The following is a 21,290-nucleotide window of genomic DNA, read 5'->3' as shown; positions in this document are numbered from 1 at the left end:
CTATCTATGGCTTCATGAGTGTTACTTTTTGGCCTCACCGTGTCCTGCGTTCTTAGCTGAGGAGCAGGAGCTGAGATCCTGCATGACACCCTACATGACAGTACCTGAGGTTTGATGAGAAAACCCGACTTCTTACTGAAGGGTTCATCTTCAATCCATGACCAGGAGAGCACTGCTTCTTACTTTCCCTGTCACCTTCCTACACCTCTGCCTTACTCACAGAGACCCGGCTTCCATCCCAATGACCTCTCCTAATAATTCGTGCAGAGCACAGAAGCGATGAGGGGGGAGTTCCCTGAGCTTCTCAAACCCAGTCGAGGTGCTTCTCCCCTGGCATGCCCTGCTGCCTCTGAGTGTACCTGCTCCTGACTGCAGCCAGCCCTCACCTGTGCTCAGGGTCCCATGCCTTCCCCCTGCTCAGGGACTGCTCCTGCACTCATCACTCCTCTTGGCTCCTGTCCCTTTTGCAGGCAGCTTCCCCAACAGAGGGGTGAACATGGACCCCCTTTGGGCCTGCGATTTTCCTGATACTGGCTCATTACCGGTTGATTTTCAGAGCAAAACTGTTTTATCTTGTCCTGAGACCATTTGCTCAGTGTATGTCACTTACGGAAATTGCAAATAACAGACTCACCAGTGGGACACTGAGATCACTTTTGTCCTTGGCTCCTTTCACCACAATGGACAGTGGGACGGGAGAGAAAAGCACTGGGACTTGATGACTTTGGTTTGTGTTCTCTTCTCTAGGCAGGATGGAAAAAGGCCTTAGGATTGAAAAAGGTAAGATTTCGGTGGGCAACATATGTTCACATTGCGAGTTTCTATCTCCTCCAAGTGGGAGGGAAAATGAAATCAATTCCTGGGCTGGAGAAAAGCCACAGACAACACAAGGGAGAAAAAGAAAACACCTTCCAAGGCTCTTCTTCACTTTTGTTGCTGCTATTGAAGTCTGCTACTGGCATTCGTTTCGGGATCTCAAAGGGCAGTCATGCCATTAACCCTGGAATTGCGATAACACCAAACAAAGGCATTTTCAAATGGCTTTTTTGTTTCATGGCTATGGCATCTGGATGTTCGGCAAAATTGTTGTCAAATGGTACATACTTCTAATTTAACAAATGCTAGAGGGATCGTCCCCATCACAGAAACGACAAAGGTATGAATGGGATCCACCTCCCTTGCTGTTTGACTCTGGTGAGCAGATGGGAATATAAACTCTGAATGTTAAAATGGTAATATGTTTGTATGTCTCATGTTTTTGCTCACATGGTTGACTGTGGAATAAGGGAGACAAGAAAAAAAGGCAGTGTGTAAATGGAGATACACATTTCGGTTCTTGAAGCAGTTTTCAGTTTCTAGGTAACGCTTGTGAAATTAGATACGTGGTCCATCAGATATCTGATGATGTCGGGCGTATGAGTGTATTTTTGACTGGGCCATGTGGGCTCTAAGACCCACGAAATAAACGAGGCTTCAGATAGCCTGGCTTGTCCCTTGGACGTGGGAAAGTGCTGTGTGGCCTTGCAGCTCTTGCGTTGCTGCTGCAAACAAAGCCTGTGGCTTCTTTGGAATGGGAAATGCACAGATCCTAAATGGCCCACCTGACTCTGTGCTGAAACCTGATGTTGCTGCGCTGGGCTGTGTTGTCCTCGGCAGGAGCTGTGCTGACCTGCAAGGAGGCTCAGTGAAGAGAAGTGGAACTCTGGGACCTTTCCAGATGTAAGACACCCCTCCGTGAGCCCATCAACTAGGGAAACATCACATCTGCTGCTTTGTCGAAGTCACTTGCCCAGGGAAAGGTGCTTGTTCTCTGATGGGAGAACCTAACATGGAGCTGAGGATCGGCCCTATATTTGTGATATCGGCTAGCTGCCTTCCTGGTAGGATTCCTGTCAGAAGCTGCAAGATGGGGTGGACACAACACACAGAATTGACTCTTCCATCAGGGTATCTCCCGGCTATGGACTTGGGTTCTAATTTCCAGCTTACTCCCCGTTTGCCACAATGGACTGATAGCCCGCCTCTCCTTCCCTTACCTTGGTCTTCCTGCCCACACCTTAGGAACTCAGTGGTTTGTTCAATGCAAGCATTCCCAGCAAGGAATTCATCCTTACAGCTGGCTCACGAAATAACTGCCTCAGGCAAAGGGGACATGCCTTATGGGAACCTGTGTAAAATTGCTTACTACATTTAGGATTTCATCCTGATGAATTCCTGTCCACCGAAGTCGAGTTCCATGGTAAAAGTTCTCCTCCGGGAAGGTTGGAAGAAAGATGTACAGCATAAGTTTCCACTAGTGTCCCTGGATTATTCTGAAAGGGCGCCCGGCCTCCTTTACATTAAGAGGTTCGGCACCTGTAAAGTGGGTCACGTCTGGGAATTAAATGTGGGCCGTGAGTCTGTGTTTCCGTGAGTTGAATTAGACTCGCTCATTTGATCTAGAACTTTTTGTTTACATAGACCCAGAAAAACTTAGTGGGCCTCTATGTGTTTCGCTCCTAGGATCACCACGGTTACCTCGTCTACAAGGTCGGTGTGTGGGAGTCAGACTCTTGCGATTGCGCTGTGACTGCTGTGCATTAGGGGAACCGCACCCACCTGGCCTGTGGCCATTCTGTGCTGCCCTGGCCTCCTCAGCGTCCACACACTGCCACTTTGGGATCCAAGTTCATGTAGCTTTTCCTCCTGAGTGGCTGCCGTCCAACTGTATGTTCTATACGACAGTGAAGAGCAATCACATTGAGCTTCCAGGATGGATGCCGGGATCCTCCTCACACATGTGTTTCTCATCGTGTTGGTGAAAGGTATGTGTTCTGTGCCCTCCCAGTTTGCATGTGGAGCTGTTAAATGGCAAATCCACTCTAACATTCTAATCCCCTTTTCCCTTGAATCCCTTCCGCTACATTAGGTCAATGTAAGAACATCCATTCCTATGGAATTTTTTCTCGGAATGTCTTGGAATTTATTTGAACCAAACGGAGCATGTGCACAGAAGCAAGCTATCAACAGATGGAGAAAATGCTCTGGAGAATGGCAGTGTTGCATTTTGTTTTATACATTTAGAATCAAAGGAGAAAAGGTGAGGACAAGTGATGTGAAATTCATTGCTGGCAAATGAGGGAGGTGGGAGAAAACACAGCGGGGAAAATTCCGGGATTGGACAGAAAGTTCAATGGAGAGATACATACTTCCTTTACATTGGTGGGTACAGGACCCTTAGCGTTTGTCATTAGCAGTAAACAGAGATGGTATTTGGGCAAGATCATCACGGTGAGGAGTTTCGTGGATTTGTGGCCTGGTGCCTGTTGTCGTTCCTGGGAAGGGTCTGTAAAAGAAAACGACTCTGACATTTCACAGGTACGTTATCCTAGATACATAAGACCAAGGGATGGTGCTCGCTTGAGGTACAGATTAGCCTTTTGCTAAAGAAGCTCTAGGCCTTGTACGCCACTACCTACCAGGATCTTCCGTTCCCAGTTAGAATTTATGATGAGACCATCCTCTGTGGTTCCTTTGGGTCACTGAGTTTCTCTGGCCCTCAAGAATTCCTGCACTTTTGCCTTCTGGGCAGCCCCTCTCAGGTTCAGAGGAGTGAGCACATCTCATCATGGGTCCGACTCTGAGCTCACCTCCAGAGGCCTGCTGGGAGAAGCATCTGGTGATGGAGGTACAGGCAAAGACAAATAATGATGGGGGAGAGATCTGAGAATGCTTAGCAGTGTATTGCATGTCATCTAAAGCACGGGGGTGGGGGGTGCATCGCCATTTCCTCAGACAGTGCAGGGTTAATCCCTCAGATAGATTTGGAAAGGCCTGTCCTACTGAGGTTCTGGAAACCACTACTGGGTGGAGAAGACTCATTGCTGGGGGGCTGGGGAGACTCCTTCCACTACCAAAGAACTCATCAGAATTTAGGGGCTGAATATCCCCAGGTTCATTCCAACTTACAGGATCCAGTTCTTTCCACATCAGTTGTCCTGGCTTTAATAGTAGACACCTTACAAGGATAGGACTTCAGCAAGCTTTGTAAGTTAGCCAATTGCAGAAGGAATCTGCATTTGGTTTTCAGCGATTTCAGCCCTGTGGATACAGGATATGAGGTTCTCCTTCAGGGCACAGCTAGAAAAATTTGGGTTTTTTGCTGGCTCTTGAGCTGGGAATTCAAATCCCGGAAGTCACCTTGTTGTTTAACCACTTTCTCCTGGGACATTACAAGAAACCAACCGGTGTCTGTATATTCCTTACTTTTTCAACAATGTTCCCAAGTATCACATTCAGGATCAGTTAGTTGCTTACTTCCTATGAGTGGTTGACTAAGCGTATCCAATGCAGATATTTTGCATATCTCTAAAAAATCCAGTGACTCTCCCTGCTCTCTTTCCCACTGAGATCAGAGCCATTACTTTCTTTAAGTCTGATCAAGTTAGACAGCCGGTTCCAGAAACACAAGGATAAAGTCTGAAAACTGATTCTTAAAATGTGTGTTCTCTACAACCTCTCCGTTACCATAATGTGTATCAGGCAGTGTTCTCCACAGGAATAGAATAGACAGGATAATACTGGGGTGCCAAAAATATATATACGCATTTCAAGAGATGTTATCTGTGCTGAAGCAGTAGTTCATCGCAATCAGAAGAATGTGGACACAGATGGTAACCACTTTGAGTACCTGTTGTAATTGCAGAAGTCAATCGTCACTTGCATTCATAGAAGTGGAACTCTCCATTACTATTATTAGGATTGCGAGTTGAAAACTCATATTCAACTACTTGGATTCAAATATAACCCACGGGCTAGAAACGTATGGCTTGCTGGCTAAATCCTGCCCTTGGCTTGTTTCTCTATCCTTTTGAGCTAAGAATCCTTTTTATCTTTTAATGCATCATTTTCCTAAAAGAGCTGTACACCATGAATACTACCCGTGGCCTACAAAGTCATAGAATTTTACATCTGTTCCCTAGACAAAAAAGGGTTTGGTGATATCAGGGATTTTCTTTTTTATAACAAATCTTTTATTTATTTCAGTTTTTTATTTTTTAATTTAATTTATTCGGGTGTCAACTGTGAGTAAAATTACATAGGTTTCAAGTGTACATTTGTAATACATACATATATGATATTGTGTGCTCAGCACCCAGAGTGAGTTCTTCAATATATTTCACCCCCTTTACCCTCTTCTACCATCCCCATCCCCCCAAACCCTCTGATAACAGGTAAACTGTTGTCTGTCTATAAGTTTTCTTTCTTTCTTTCTTTCTTTCTTTCTTTCTTTCTTTCTTTCTTTCTTTCTTTCTTTCTTTCCTTCTTTCTTTCTTTCTATTTCTCTCTCTCTCTCTCTCTCTCTCTCTCTCTCTCTCTCTCTCTCTCTCTCTCTCTCTCTCTCTCTCCTTCCTTCTTTCTTTCTTCCTTTCTTTCACATTTTGTTGCTTTCAGTTTTGTATCCCTCATATGAATGAAGTCATATGCTTCTCGACTTTTTCTGTCTGACTTATTTCGCTTACCATAGTAATCTCAAGATCCTTCCTTGCTGTCACAAATGGCAGTATTTCAACTTTTCTTATGGCAGAGTAGTAGTCCATTGTGTCTAGATACCACGTGTTCTTTATCCAATCAACTATCGAAGGACACGTTGGTTGTTTCCGTGTCTTGGCCACCGAAACTAATGCTGCTATCAACATCGGAGTCCGTATACTCCTATCTTTATGGATAAATGTTTTCATATTTTTGGGGTTGATACCCAGTAGATGGATTGGGGCATCATATGGTAATTCTATTCTTATTTTTTGTTAGTAACCCCCACAGTGTTTTCCATAGTGCCCGTACCAATTTCCATACACATCAACAGTCTATGAGGGTTCCATTTTCCGCACAGCCTTTGCAAAACTTGTTATTTGTGTTGTTGATGGTAGCCATTCTAACAGGTGTGAGGTGGTATCTCCTTTAGGTTTTGATTTGTATTTCCCTAATAGCTGGTGAAATTGCAGATTATTACATATATTTCTTGGGCTTTATGTGTCTTCTTGGGAGAAGTCCCCGTTCAGGTTCCCTGTCCATTTTTTCATTGGATAGTATCATTTTTGTTATTGAGGTGTCGGTGATTTGAATATATTTTGGATATTAGCCTCTAATCAGAGGTGTGGTTTCCAAATATCTTCTCTCTTTCGAATGGTTGCCTCTTTCTTTTGTTAATGGTGCTTGTGGTATGCAGAACTTTTTTTTGTTCGTTATAGTCCCATTGATTTATTTTAGCGTTGACTTCCCTTGCCTTTGAAGTCAAATTCATAAAATCCTCTTTGAATCCAAGGTTCATAAGTTTCGTACCTATGCTTTCTTCTATGCAATTTATTATTTCAGGTCTTATGTTGAGGTCTTGGATCCACTTTTAGATTACAGTCTAGTTTCAGTCCTTTGTACGTGGCTTTCCTATTTACGAGCACCATTTGTTGAAGAGGCTTTTTTTAATCCATGGTACGTTTTTTGGCTCATGTGTCAGAATTTGTCTGCCCATGTTTATGTGGGTTTATTTTTGGCTTTCGAATTCTCTGCCATTGTTCTGTGTGTCTGTTTCCTGCCAATACCATGCTGTTTTGATCATTGTCGCTTTGTAGTACACGCTGAAGTCAGGAGAGTGATACCTCCAGGCTTGTTCATTATTTGGGGGGCTGCTTTGGCTATTCGTGGTCTTTTGTGATTCCATACAAATCTGATGATTTATTCTTTATTTGTTTAAAAAAATGCCACTGGAACTTGGAGGCGGATTGCATTAAGTCTGTATGTTGCTTTGGGTAATAGGACATTTTAACTATGCTGATTCTTCCAATCCATGAACACGGAATGTCTTTCCCTTTCTTTGTGTCAACTTCACTTTGTTTTTGAAATGTCTTATACTTTCCAGTGTATAGGTCCTTGACATCATGTGTTAAGTATGTTCCTGGGTATTTTATTCTTTTTCTGGCACTTCCAAAAGGATTTCTTTTTCATTTATTTTTTGTTGTTAGTATGTAGGAAAGCTATGGGTTTTTGTACATTGAAATTGTAGCCAGCAACTTTATTGTGTTCCTTTACTGTTTGTAATAGCTGTTTGTTGTATCTTTAGGGTTTTCTATATAAAGAATCCTGTGATCTGCAAAACTGACAACTAAACTTCTTCATTCCCAATGTGGATGCCTTTTATTTGTTTCTGTTGCGTGATTGCTCTGGCGAGGACTTCCAATACTATATTGAATAACACCAGTGATTGGGGCAGCCGTGTGTTGTTCCTGAACGTAGAAAAAACGGCTTCATCTTTTCACTGTTAATTATGAAATTAGCTGAGGGTTTGTCACATATGGAATTCATTGTTTTAGGGTATTTTCCTTCTATAACTATTTTCTGAAGTGTTTTAATGTTAAATGGGTGTTGTCCCCAGGAATAAGAGCTAGGTAGACAGTCAGTGCTAACGTGTCTTTTGGAGCAAAAAGTAATATAAGACCCGGTCTTATATTTTATATTATATAAGATCTGGTCTTATATAATAGTAAAATAAGACCCAGTCTTCTACTAAAAGGAGACCCGGTCTTATACTATAGTAAAATAAGCCCAGGTCTTATGTTAATTTTGGCTCAAAAACACGCTTTAGAACTGATTATTCAGCTAGGTCTTATTTTTGGGGAATCACAATATCTTGTAATATGCTTTTCCTGCATCTATTGATATAAGTATATGGCTTTTATCCTTTATTTTGTTTATGTAGTACATCACATGGATAGAATTGGGTATGCTGAACCATCTTTGTGCCCCCGGAATGAACTCCACTTAATCGTGATGGATTACCTTTTTAATGTGTTGTTGTATTCGATTTGCTAGTATTTTACGATGCTTTTTTCATCAGTATTCATCCGACATATTGTTTCATAGTTTTCATTTTTTCTGTTATGCTCACCAGATTTTGGTATCAGGGCTATGTTGGCCTCATAAAATGAGTTAGGAAGTATCGCCTGTTCTTCCCAAATTTTTGGAAGTGTCTGAGGAGGACAGATGTTAGATCCTCTTTGAATGTTTGGTAGAATTCCCTCGTAAAGCCATCAAGTCCTGGCCTTTTGCTTTTGGGAAGGTTTTGGATGACTGATTCAATTTCCTTACTGTTGATCATTCTACTTAGATTTTCCAGTTCTTCATGATTCAGTCTAGAAAGGCTACATGTTTCTGAGAACTTTCCATTTCTTCTACGTTATTCAATTTGGTAGCATATATTCCTTCATGGTATTCTTGTATGATTCTTTGTATTTCCGTGGTACCTGTGCTAACCTCTCCTCTTTCATTTCTGATTTTGTTTATTTGTGTCTTTTCTCTACTTACCGTAACTGTATCTAACCAAGGGTTTGCCAAAGTTGTTGAGGTTTTCAACAGACTAGCTTTTTCTTGCATTTATTCTTTCCCTTGTCTTTTTTCTCTATTTAGCTTAGTTCTGCTCTAACTTTTATTATTCCATGTCTTCTGCTGACTTTGTGTTTTGTTTGTTCTACTTTTTCCAGTTTTAAGGTATAATGTTAGGTTGTGTATTGGGATATTTCTTGTTTCTTGAGATATGCCTGTAGTGATATACATTTCCCTCTTTTTACTGCTTTCGCGGCATCCCAGTAATTTTGATAGGGCGATTTTCATTCTCATTTGTTTGTATGAATCTTTTGATCTCTCCTTGTATTTCTTTTTTGACCCCGTCATTCTTCAATAGCATGTTGCTTATCTGCACGTATTTGTGGTTTTTCCTGCTTCCTTTTCACGGTTGATATCCAATTTCAAAGCCTTGTGATCAGAGCATCTGCTTGTTATGATTTCAAACTTCTTAAATTTGGTGAAGCTAGTTTTATGTCCCAGCATACGGTCCACGGTTGAAAATGTTCCATATACACTAGAAAAGAATGTGTTGCCTGGTGTTGTAGGTTGACATGCTCTGTAAATGTCCATTATGTTAATTTGTTCTAATGTGTCATTAAGGCTGATATTTCCTCACCGATTTTCTGTTTGGATAATCTTTTCAAGCCTGTCAATGCTGTTCTTGGGTCCCCTACTATAGTTGTGCTTTTGTGATTTCTCCCTTTCGTTCTGCTAGGAGTTGCTTTGTATATTTTGTTCCTTGCCAATTAAGGGTATACATATTGACAAGTATGTCTTCTTATATTGTCCCGTTTATCATTATGAAACGTCCATCTTTGTTCTTGTTATTTTTTTATCCTGAAGCCTGTTTTGTCTCATATAAGTATGACTACGCCTGATTTTCTCTGGCGACCATTTATTTCGAGTATCATTCTCCACACTTTCAGTTTAAGTCTGTATCTGTCTTGTAGCTGAGATGTGTCTCTTGGAGGCAGCATAAGGTTGGGGATCGTTTTCTGATCAGTCCGCTACTCTGTGCCTTTGTATGGGTGAGTTCATTCCATTGACATTTAGGGTGACTATATTGATATATGAGGATTTCCTATTTCCATTTTAACTTTTATTTTGTGTTTACACAAAATAATATCTACAGTATTTCGTTGTCTACATTGTTTCATTGCCCTTTGTTCCTGTCTGTTATTTTAGTGTGGTGGTATTCTATGATTTTTCCCTGTGCTTCCTCTTTTTTCATGTTACATGTCTCAGTTCAGGATTTGTTTGAGTGTTATCATTAAGTTTACGTAAAACAAAGTTTTATATATATAGTATAAAAAGCACTTTCTTATTTCTGTCCCTTCCTGACTTTCCCTTACGTGTGCTACTTCCCAGACAAAACTGATCAGCAATGTAAAACAGTGGAAAAGATACATGCACAGAGATTCTGTGTAAATTGAGAAGAGTTTTTATTCACACTAGCTTCATCGACATAACTTTTCAAATCGAGTAATATCCCGCCTAAAGAGATAAAAGTTGAAAACAACTTTATTCTTCATTAGACCAACTCCCTAAAAGACACATTAACTCTTCATCAAAAAGAACCAAATGTCATTTCTCAACCCCTACATCTTTTTTTTTTTAATTTTGATTTTTTATTAGTTTCAGGTGTACAAGACAAGGTAATATTTAGACGTTCATCATTTACATCCCTCACACTGTGAACCCCCCTGCCCCCATCCATTATCCCTCGGACCTCACACCCAGCCATCACATTATATATATAAAATTATAGTTGGCATTCATTAATGTTTAGCTTCTGGTGTACAATGCCATGATCAGGCATCCACAGTATCTCTGAGGTGGTCTCCCAAATAGGACGCATGTCCATCGGATACCCAACAAAATCTTTACGACATTATTGAATAAGTTCCCCAAATTAATTTTCAGAAAACCCTGAGGCCATCTTGTGGTTACCAGCTGCTTCCTAATCCCTTCACCTTTCCAATTATCCCCAACCCCCCTCCCGCCCCCTGCCCATCTAACAACTCTCGGTTTTTGCTTTGTGCCCTCAAAACCGTCTCTGATTAGTTCATTCACATATTATTTTCTTCAGATTCCGCATATAAGTGAGATCATATGGTACTTGTCTTTCTCTTTCTGACTTATTTCACTTAACATAATGTTCTCTAGATCCATCCATGTTGTTGCAAATGATAAGATTTCTTTCTTCTTTATGGCTGCGTAATACTCCATTGTATAAATGTACCACAGCTTCTTAATCCAGTCATCTACCGATGGGCATTTCGGTTGTTTCCATATCTTGGCTATTGTGTAAAGTGCTCCAATAAACATAGGAGTGTATACTGATTTTTGAATCGGAGTTTTGGATTTCTCCGAGTAGATGCCTAGGAGTGGAATTACTGGATCATAGGGTAGTTCCATTTTCAGATTCCTGAGATACCTCCATACTGTTTTCCATAGTGGCTGCACTAATCTGCAATCCCACCAACAGTGCACTAGCGTTCCCTTTTCTCCACATGCCCGCCAACATTTGTTGTTTGTTGATTTATTGATGATAGCCATTTTGAGTGGAGTGAGGTGGTATCTCATTGTGGTTTTTATTTGCATTTCTCTGATGGTTAGTGAGGTTGAGCATTTCTTCATATGTCTTCTTGCCTTCTGTATGTCCTTTTTAGAAAAATGTCTCCTCAAGTCCTCTGCCCATTTTTTAATTGGGTTGTTTTTTCTTATGGAGTTGAGTTGAGTAAGTTTTTTATAGATTTGTGATATTAATCCCTTATTAGATATATCATTGGCAAATAACTTTTCCCATTCAGTAGGATCCCTTTTTGTTTTATTGATGGTTTCCTTTGCTGTGAAAAAACTTTTTAGTTTGATGTAATTCCACATGTTTATTTTTTCTCTTACTTCCCTCGCGCGAGGGGATATATCAGTGAAAATTTTACTCCGGGTAATGTCCATGAAGTTTCTTCCTATATTTTCTTCTAGATATTTTATGGTTTCAGATCTTACATTTAAGTCTTTAAGCCATTTTGAATTTATTTTTGTATATGGTGTAAGGAGGTGGTCCAGCTTCATTTTCTTGCATGTGTCTGTCCAGGTTTCCCAACAGTACTTATTGAACAGACTGTCTTTACCCCATCATACATTCTTCCTTCCATTGTCATACATTAGATGGGCATATAGGCATGGATTTGCTTCTGCACTCTCTATTCTGTTCCATTGATCTATGTGTCTATTTTTATGCCAGTACCATGCTGTTTTGATTACTGTAGCCTTGTAGTATAGTTTGAAATCAGGTATCGTTATGCCTCCCACTTTGTTCTTATTTCTCAAGATTGCTGAGGCTATCCGGGGTTTTTATGGTCCCATATAAATTTCAGGATTATATATTCTATTTCTGTGAAAAACGTCGTTGGTAGTTTGATAGGAATTGCGTTGAATATGTATATTGCCTTAGGCAGTATGGACATTTTAACTATATTAATTCTTCCTATCCATGAACATGGAATGTGTTTCCATCTATTTATGTCTTCTTTCATTTCTTTCTTCAGTGTCGTATAATTTTTTGAGTACAGATCTTTTACATCTTTGGTTAGATTTAATCCCAGATATGTTATAGTCTTTGGAGCAATTGTAAATGGAATTGTTTTTTTAATTTCTCCTTCTGATATTTTATCATTGGTGTATACAAATGAAACTGATTTCCGAATATTAATTTTATATCCTGCTACTTTACTAAATTCATCTATCAGTTCTAATAGTTTCATGGTGGAGTCTTTAGGGTACTCTCTATATAGTATCATATCATCTGCATATAATGATAATTTTACTTCCTCCTTACCAATTTGGATGCCTTTTATTTCTTTCTCTTCTCTGATTGCTGTGGCTAGAACTTCCAGCACTATGTTGAATAGAAGTGGAGAAAGTGGGCAACCTTGCCTTGTTCCTGATCTTAGGGAGAATGGTTTTAGCTTTTCCCCATTGAGTATGATGTTAGATGTGGGTTTGTCATATATGGCCTTTATTATGTTAAGATATGATTCCTCTATTCTTACTTTCTTAAGGGTTTTTATCATAAAAGGTTGCTGTATTTTATCAGATGCTTTTTCTGCATCTATTGATATGATCATGTGATGTTTATTTTTCATTTTGTTAATGTGGTGTATCACATGAATTGATTTGCGGATGTTGAACCACCCCTGCATACCAGGGATGAATCCCACTTGTTCATGGTGTATGATCTTTTTAATGTATTGCTGAATTCTGTTCGCTAATATTTTGTTGAGAAGTTTTGCATCTATGTTCATTAGAGATATCTGCCTGTAGTTGTCTTTTTTTGTGGTGTCTTTGTCTGCTTTTGGGATCAGGGTGATAGTGGCTTCGTAAAAAGTGTTTGGGAGTCTTCCTTCCTTCTGGATTTTTTGGAAGAGCTTGAGGAGAATAGGTGATAGTTCTTTTTTGAACGTTTTGAAAAATTCACCTGTAAAGCCATCTGGTCCAGGGCTTTTGTTTATTGGGAGATTATTGTTACTGATTCAATTTCCCTGGTGGTAATCAGAGTGTTCAGAACCCCTACATCTTTTGAACAATTTGTCTTGGAAACTTTGCCTTGCAGTGTCCGGAAACCATTAGATCACCGCTCTTACCCAAACCTAATCACACTCTACCCCCACAATATGCCTTTTGCATAGATACCCAGGAGAGGGATTGCTGGGTCCTACGGTAATTCTATTTGTAATATTTTGAGGAACCTCCACAGTGCCTTCCATAGTGGCTGCACCAGTCTGCATTCCCACCAACAGTGTATGAGCGTTCGTTTTCTCCACAGCCTCTCCAACACTTGTTACTATTTGTCTCGTTGATGATAACCAGTCTAACTGGGGTGAGGTGATATGTCATCGTACTTTTTATTTGCGTTACTGATGATTAGTGATGTTGAGCATATTTTCATATGTCTATTGACCATTTTACACGTCTTCTTTGGAAACATGACTTCGGGTCCTCTACCCATTTTTTAATTGGATTGTGTGTTTTCTGTTGTTGTATAAATTCTTTATACATTTTGGATATTAGCCCTTTATGGAGACGTTGGATTGTTTCTTTTTTGGTTGTTGTTAAGTTGTGCGAGTTCCCTCATCGGTGGCGTTGTTTGCAAAAAATCTTCTCCGATTCGATCGGTTGCCTCTTTCTTTTGTCGATGGTTTGTTTTGCTATACAGATGCTTTTTAGTTTGATATAGTCCCATTCATTTATTTGCGCTTTTACTTCCCTTCCCTTTGGAATCAAATTCATAAAATGTTCTTTGAACTGAAGGTCTGTATGTTCAGTACCTATGTTTTTTTCTATGCAGTATATTATCTCAGGTCTTCTGTTTAAGTATTTGATCAATTCTGACTTAAGTTTGGTACATGGTTACAGACAGTGCAGTTTGATTCTTTTACAGGTTCCTTTCCAATTCTCCCAGCACCATTACATTTATCCATAAACACATAGGTGCTCCACTGTTCATTGCAGCTTTATTTATGGTGGCCACGACATGGAAACAACCAAATGTTCTTCAATAGATGAATGGGGGATGAAGGTGTGGTAGATATGCACAATGGAATACTATTCTGCCATAACAAAAGTTGAAATAGGACCATTTGTGACAACATGGATGGATCTTGAGATTCTAATGCTAAGCGAAATAAGTCAGACATAAAAAGTAGAGAACTATATGATTTCACTGATATGTGGTATATAAAACTGAAAAGAACAAAAGAACAAGACTAACAAAGAAGCATAAACTCATAGTCACAGATGATAGTTTAGTGGTCAGCAGAGGTAAGAGAACAGGGGTCTGGTAGATGACGGTGAAAGGAATGAAATACATGGTGATGGAAAGAGAACTGGCTCTGGATGGTGAACACACCATGTGATATATAGAAGATGTATTATAGAATTGTACACCTGAAATGTATGTATCTTTGCTAACAGTTGTCACCCTAATAAAATTTAATTTAAAAAATTAAGTAAATTAAAATGTGTGTGTGTGTGTGTGTCTGTGTGTGTGTGTGTGTGTGTGTGTGTCTTTTGCTCTGCCACCTCCAGACTGCGTTAAGGTTCTGCCCAGGTATTGCGCTACCTGACTGTTAGGTAATAACATCATCTCGCTCATCAAGTTGTTTGTCTGGTTTTTAGGAAGTAACGTGAGAAGCAGAATCACCAGTGCTGTACACCATGTGACAGTGGGCTGAGACTGGATCCTAGGACCATTACCAAAGGGTATTTGTGAACCACACACTGACTGAAGGACCACAGGTATAATCCCAGGAACCCAGTTACCAATTCAGGGATTTAAACGTGCAATAAGTGAGCAGAAAAGTAAACAAAAAATGGTTAAACCTAAGTAATCTATGGCAGTGTGTAAATGCCTTGTTTACCTGACACATAATCCAGATGCACAGGAGGAACAGATGAATCCCCGTATGTGTAGAAAACGTATTAAAATCCTTAGTATCCATTTCTGTCATGGCCAAGTTTTTGACATGCATTGTCCACGAGCGGTAACCCGGGGCAGTGTGTGCACAACGTTTCTGGAAGCATTAGAAAGATAGCACGGGGAAGGAAGAAGACAGATCGGCTCCTGTCTTCGACGACCGTAGGCCCAGGGCTTTGGAGGCTCTGTGGCCCAGGCGGGGAAAACCTCACCCTGCAAAGCAGGACCCCAAGTCAGTGCGCATGCTCGTTGGTGCGCGTGCTCGTTGGTGCGCATGCGCCGTGCAGCAGGTGGCAGTTGCTGCGCAAGCGCACTGCTGTCCGCGTTGTGCGAGCAGAGCTGGGACGGAGGAGGTCGTGTTCCTTCCTTCTAGATTCTCTGTGGCCGCTTGGGACTGAACGGGTAGGTCCCTAGATGAGTGCTCCCAGGTGTGGAAGGACGAGGGAGTGGGGGGACAGCCGCGGGCTTCCGTGGAGACGGGGCTGCTTCCTGTGGCTCCGAGGGGGAAGGTCCTCGAGGTCGTCGTCTCTCCCCTCGCTCGGGTCGTGGCCGCCATGGCCCCTGTGGTCCCGGTGGGAGCGGGCCGAGGGGGTAGTGGCTGGTGGAACGTGGAGGGGAGGGGTGAGATGAGGACGGCAGTGCAGGGCCCTGATTTCAGTGGGGGTGGGGGCTGGCGGCCCCTGGAACAGCCCCGGGAGCCCGAATGCGGAGCCCTCCGTGGGGCCCGGGCCGGGGCTGGGCGGGCTGTGAGGCAGGGCCTAGAAATGGGCCCGCGGTAGGACTGCCACTGGGTCCCCGAGACGTGCCGTGTACCAGGCGGGTGCCGCGGGAGAAGCGGGCCTGAGGGGCTGGGTGGCAGCCCGTCGCCTGGGCCTTGTGGTCAGAAAACCGCACAGGCGGCCTGGCCAGACTTGAGCCTTCCTGTGTGTTCCAGCCCCACTTTATTGAAGCGGGAAAATGGGCCTTGTCGGTGGCCGTGGGCCCAAAGCAGCGGTCGCGGGAGGATGAAGGGTCTAGCAGGGTTTTCTTCAAGGTCTTCCCGATGGGGAATCGGGGTCTGGAACCCAACCTGGTGTGTGGTCCCGTGCTTACGGCGATGCTACTGCCAGCTTGTCCATCAAATAGACGGATTTACCAGCCCTTGTGTTTGCTGTGACCGGAAAGCGTGTGCCCTGCACTGACCCTGAGACGTATTTTGAAAGTGTTTCGAACTTTAAAAACGAATTACATTAATGTTTAGCTTCTGGTGTACAATGCCATGATCAGGTATCCACAGTATCCCTGAGGTGGTCTCCCAAATGGTTCAGTGTGAGGTCGGAGGGATAGTGGATGGGGGGAGGGGGGTTCACAGTATGAGGGATATAAATGATGAATGTCTAAGTATTACCTTGTTTTGTACACCTGAAACTAATAAATAAATAAATTAATTAAAAAAAAAAAGAAAAAAAGAAAACTTTGCATCACGATCACCATAGAAAAACCTAGTATCTGTTGCCAAAAATATGTAAGGTGACTAATATAAATAAAAATACAACAAAGACAAACAAACAAAAAAAAAAAAACGAATTACATAGAACATAGCCGTGCAAATGGTACCACTAACCTCTTACGTGAACTTTTCAAGTCACCTTATTCTGCTTTCAGTGTGAAGTATGAGTAAGCTTGTGAGATCCAGATCCCTATGGAAAGTCGTACTGCAAGATGAAGAGGCTTCGGAGCCAGTTGGACCTGTGGTTGTGAGTGCTTTAATGTTCCATGTTTTCTCTTACCACACGTGTATGTCCTCAAAGTTCTATTGAACGACTATAGATGCAGTGAAAAATGTTTCCGTGTCGTGAAGACGAAGGAAACATCGATCCAGGAGGAATCCATGCTGGCATTGCCAGTGGAAACACAGCCTATGACTTCTTTCTCAAGCTTGTTCCCCACAGACTGTGCCCATCCATCCCAGCAGAGAGTGAAATCGCTTCTCCCGTCCTTGTGAGCAGCTTCTCTGGGAGTGGCCACAGTTTGGGAAGAGTCAATTCATCAGGAATGAGACTATAAACTCGTGCTTTTAAATGTATTTATGGTTATTTACGATTATTGTATATGTTTGTATCGTTGGCATGTATTAACATAAATCCTTTCCTTTGCCCACATGCACACACCCATGGGTAGGGCCAGCTACCCAGTGATGAACAACCTCCACAAGTGGAGCCACCAACTGAGAGTCAGGAGATTACACCTGGGCAAGACAATGAAGATGAAGGAGCACCTGAGGTTCAAGGTAAAGGGAAAGGGAGGAAGAATGCCCGTGGGGGAAAGGGGTGTCGCTGTGTCTGGTGTATTGTGACATAGCGGAACTGTGGATGGAAACCATTGAAAGGCATCTCAAACATTCCGTGCAAATGGGCTGAAAATGTGAACAGAGTATAGTTTCCAACCTCTTGCACTCTTTCAGTATAATGACTTTTGTCGTTTTCTGCAAGATTTCTTTTGTGTGTGCTTGAAAAGACAGCCAGTCTACATCAGAGGAAACTGTGTAATTTACACTACAAAAATGTACATTCGTCCACTCGTTTAATTTGTTCTTCTTAGAACTTGGTTGAATGGCTTCTCAGTCATTGCATCAAAAGTGTAAGCAACTTTTATGAGCGTGGGCAGAGTGCCAAGTCAACATATCCTATAACACATGAAGTAAAACCGATTTGCATCAGGAAGGTAGCTTCCTTTTAAGATGAGAAAACTGAGGCTACGTCAGCACTCGACTCACTGACACAGAAGTCATACTTCATTCCAAGCTTTGTGGGCTCCTGTCATCTGTGTTGGTGTACGAAGTAGTGAATGATTTTGTATCAAATGCTACATTGTCAGATGTGTCTGTATGGTCACGTAGCTCATTGCTGCCATGAAAATAGATGCAGTTCAATGGAGCAGCATAGACTCCTGAAATGAGTTCAGAGAACGATGTCCGCTGTATGCCCTGATTCCATGTTTTTGTTATGGTAAGTTTGGTAATAGCTGGACAATTCCGAATTCTGGCACATAGGTAATGATACGAGTGTGACTTTTAAAAAGTGATGTAAAAGGGGTTTAAATAGTTTTAACATTAGGAAATGCAAAAAATACCTTAAAATTATTATGAAACAGAAATTACTTCTTCTAACTCTATAGTATTTTCACCAAACACTTGTAGTAAGTTATTTACATGAATCAGGTCACGGATTCTTGTCCGAATTCTCTGTTGAGAGTTTTCCGCAGTATGACTGACACTACAGTCCATTCATTTCTTTCCACTCTACTTTCCTTCATCTCACTGTGAGGCAGATGTTTTGATGTTTATCACTAATAATTTGTTTTTATTTTTCCTCCTTTTCTGAATGGGACTCATTTATCGAAATGAGGACCCTGCACGTAAATATAACTAGTTATTTTGAGATAGTAAGTTTTGGATTATTGTAGTAAGCGGATGAGGTCACTACCATAAGAGTTTTTATAGGCCCCCAAATGCACTCAGTTACACCTGCGGTAAATCACGTTTCATTGTAATCACAACACCATCGAAGGTGTAGGCCTCAGACTTCCTGGACAGAGCTGAGGCTCTCTATTCTTAGTACTAGATTGCAACATACGGGAAATACAGATGTCTGTGCTTTATCTTCAGACTGTCATTTAAAATAAGGTTTCATATTACAGGAAAACAAGATACGCAGTGCATCTTTACATCACACTTCTTCTCCCAAAAAAATACAGGCTTTTATTGCTATCAGCTGGAGGAATGATGATTTTAATTTACTTGTTTATATGCCATGGACATTGGTCAAAAGGAGAACTTTTTTTTCTTCTTAAGATCCTGACCCAGAAGCTGATCTCCAGGACCTGGCTGTCGCTAAGACAGGTCGTGAGGGCAAAGTCCAAGGGGAGAGTGTACCAAATTTACAGCCCTTTCAAATGCCAGCAGCAGGTATGTTATCCATTAAAAATGCAACTTGTGTGTTTTCTTCCCAATCCCATCTCCGATACTATAGAGGTTCCATGCTGTAACGTTAATAGAGTCATATATAAAGATCACTTGTAATAGAGTTCTGCCGCAGGGACCTGACTGCCTGACTTACAGACTGTCAGAGATAGAAACAAATGATGTCAAAGCTATATTAAATTATAAAATACAAAAACACATTGTTACCTTTGAGTATATGTCCTATCACTAACAGCAGATAATTTTCAGATTCTTTTATAATTCCTGCTTTTAAGAAACACGTGAATGTATTTGTCATCAATATCAGGTTGTCTGAAATATGCTGAGGCACTGAAGTAGGTTCTAGTACCAGTTCTAATATCACGTGTGTTTCTCTGGGACAATCTCATAACTTCAAAAACACCTTTACTCTTTTATAAATAGTGAAATCAAGTCAGATACATTAAAGTCATTACCAAAGGTGATTTTTGCCTTCTCTCGTACTCTTGAATAGAATACAGAGAATACAAAGTTGCTTCTTTTTCATGACTTATACAGTGTCACCCTGAAAATAACCCCCAGCCGAACAATCAGCGCTAATGTGTCTTTTGGATCAGAAATTAATAGGAGACCCGGTGTTACATTGTATCATATTATGTTCTGTTCTGTTGTATTCTATTCTATTTTATTATATTACATCACATTATATCATGCAAGACCAGCTCTTATAGAAAAATGAGACCAGGTCTTATATTAACTTTTGGTCCAAAAGACACCTTAGAGATGATTTTTCGGCAAGCTCTCATTTTCAGGGAAACACGGTACGAGAAACTATCATCTTGAGTCACATATTCAGATCTGAGTAGAGACTTCATAGTTAATAAGATAATCAGTAAACACTTCCCTTGAAGTTCCTTTTTCTTTATGGAGACCCGCAGGGATTCTGTGCAAGTGTGTTCTTCGGGCTTTTAAAATAATTGCATATTAAATCTTTTGCCCAATGAAGCCTCACATGACGGTGTCATGAAAAGGCAAGAGGAAGTCTCTTTTCTGGTTTCTGTGTCCGGTCCAGTAGAGAGAATGCAGACAAGCACTGATGCTCCAGGCTGGAGTGAGTGAGATACCTGTGCTGAGCGTGCTCAGTCACCACTGTCAGTTATTGACTGACTTTCCATTACACATGTATGGACCACGTGGTATGGTCACCTGTAACTATGCCACATGTGACATGTTGGTACTTTCCGTATCGCAAAAAAGAATTACTATGATTTGAAGTTCAAGGACTATAAGCTTAATAAATTCAGAGTAGTCAACTTAAGGCTGTTTACTGGTCAAATGGAAGCTGTTCTCCAGAAAAAGGTCAGGCAAAGAGTGAGGGTGAGGACTCGGAGGGTGCTGATCGTCAAAGGCAAGATTTTCCCAATCTCCAGCGGATTGATGTGCTGGAAGCAGTTATGAGACCCAATTAGAATGCAAGTTGTTTGGTTTCCGACTTTCACAATACAGCGATGACATTACTGTAGAGCTCGCATGAAAAGATTTTTGAATGGTAGTTCAGACCCCAAATGCCTGACTGCCTGACTCCCACTCTGTCACTTACAGAAACGGGTTGGGGCAAAGATATCTTGAACTATAAAATTTGAAAAACTGTTCTCAGTTTTTGGTATATATAGTTTAACCAACAGCAAATAATTTTCTGATTCTTGTATACTTCCTTCTTTTAACAGATACATAAGCATTTGAAATACTTTTCAGTTTGTGTAACATATGCTGAGATAAAGAACTAGTCTCTAGTATCAGCTTGAATATAACGTGTGGGATTCTGGGAGAACCCCTTAACTTCTAAACCGATAGCTCCTCTTACATACATAGTAAATTCAAATCCAGATGTACAAAAGTCCTTCTCAATGTTGATGTTTGTGTTCTCTAGTTCTCTTGTATGTAACACATGGAATACAGAGACATTCTGTTTTTCCATGACTTATTTATAATAGTGTAACATCTTGAGAGACATGTCAGGATTTCATTGCAACTAAGATGATGAGTAAACAGTATTACCTGATCTTTAACTTTCTTTTTTTCTTTTTTTTTTTCGATATTCAGACCTGTATACTTGCTCTTCGATTCTGACAAACTTTGAATTCTTCTGGCTCTTAGAACATAATTGCACTTTAAATCCTTTTCCCCAAAGGGCCCCAAATGCCTAAATTGAAAAATGGCACGAATTTTCTAGTTGCTAGGTTCTGTGTCTGATCAGGAAGAGAGAATGTAAGCAGTCACGGGTGTCCAGGCCGTTGGGAGTGAGAGCCCTGTGCTAAGCACGCTCCCTGTCCCCGCTGTCAGTCTAAGTGAGTTACTGTCGGGAATGAAAATGTGCGAACTGTGACATTATAACCTGTAAGCATATCAAACGTGTCATAGTGTAAGTCCGTGCACCCAGCAATCAATTGATAACATTTCAGGCTCAAAGACTACAGCCTTAATAATTTCTGAGTA

At 41.1% G+C, this 21,290-nt stretch overlaps 1 protein-coding gene across 1 annotated transcript in view; it reads left to right on the top strand.

Annotated features, from left to right (window-relative positions):
- Positions 1 to 21,290, top strand: part of LOC308494340 (uncharacterized protein) — a 34,109-nt gene that overhangs the window by 6,743 nt on the left and 6,076 nt on the right. Inside the window, exons 2-7 of the mRNA XM_081042038.1 lie at positions 2,503 to 2,804; positions 2,909 to 3,079; positions 14,557 to 14,676; positions 16,499 to 16,590; positions 17,015 to 17,123; positions 18,687 to 18,800. Of these exons, the coding sequence (XP_080898164.1) occupies positions 16,507 to 16,590; positions 17,015 to 17,123; positions 18,687 to 18,800 (307 nt within the window). The 5' untranslated portion in view covers positions 2,503 to 2,804; positions 2,909 to 3,079; positions 14,557 to 14,676; positions 16,499 to 16,506. The remainder of the gene's footprint in view (positions 1 to 2,502; positions 2,805 to 2,908; positions 3,080 to 14,556; positions 14,677 to 16,498; positions 16,591 to 17,014; positions 17,124 to 18,686; positions 18,801 to 21,290) is intronic.

This window comes from Rhinolophus hipposideros (assembly GCF_964194185.1).
Source record: "Rhinolophus hipposideros genome assembly, chromosome: X".
In the NCBI taxonomy this organism is placed as follows: Eukaryota; Metazoa; Chordata; class Mammalia; order Chiroptera; family Rhinolophidae; genus Rhinolophus; species Rhinolophus hipposideros.
This window is presented reverse-complemented; position numbering and strand designations above follow the sequence as displayed.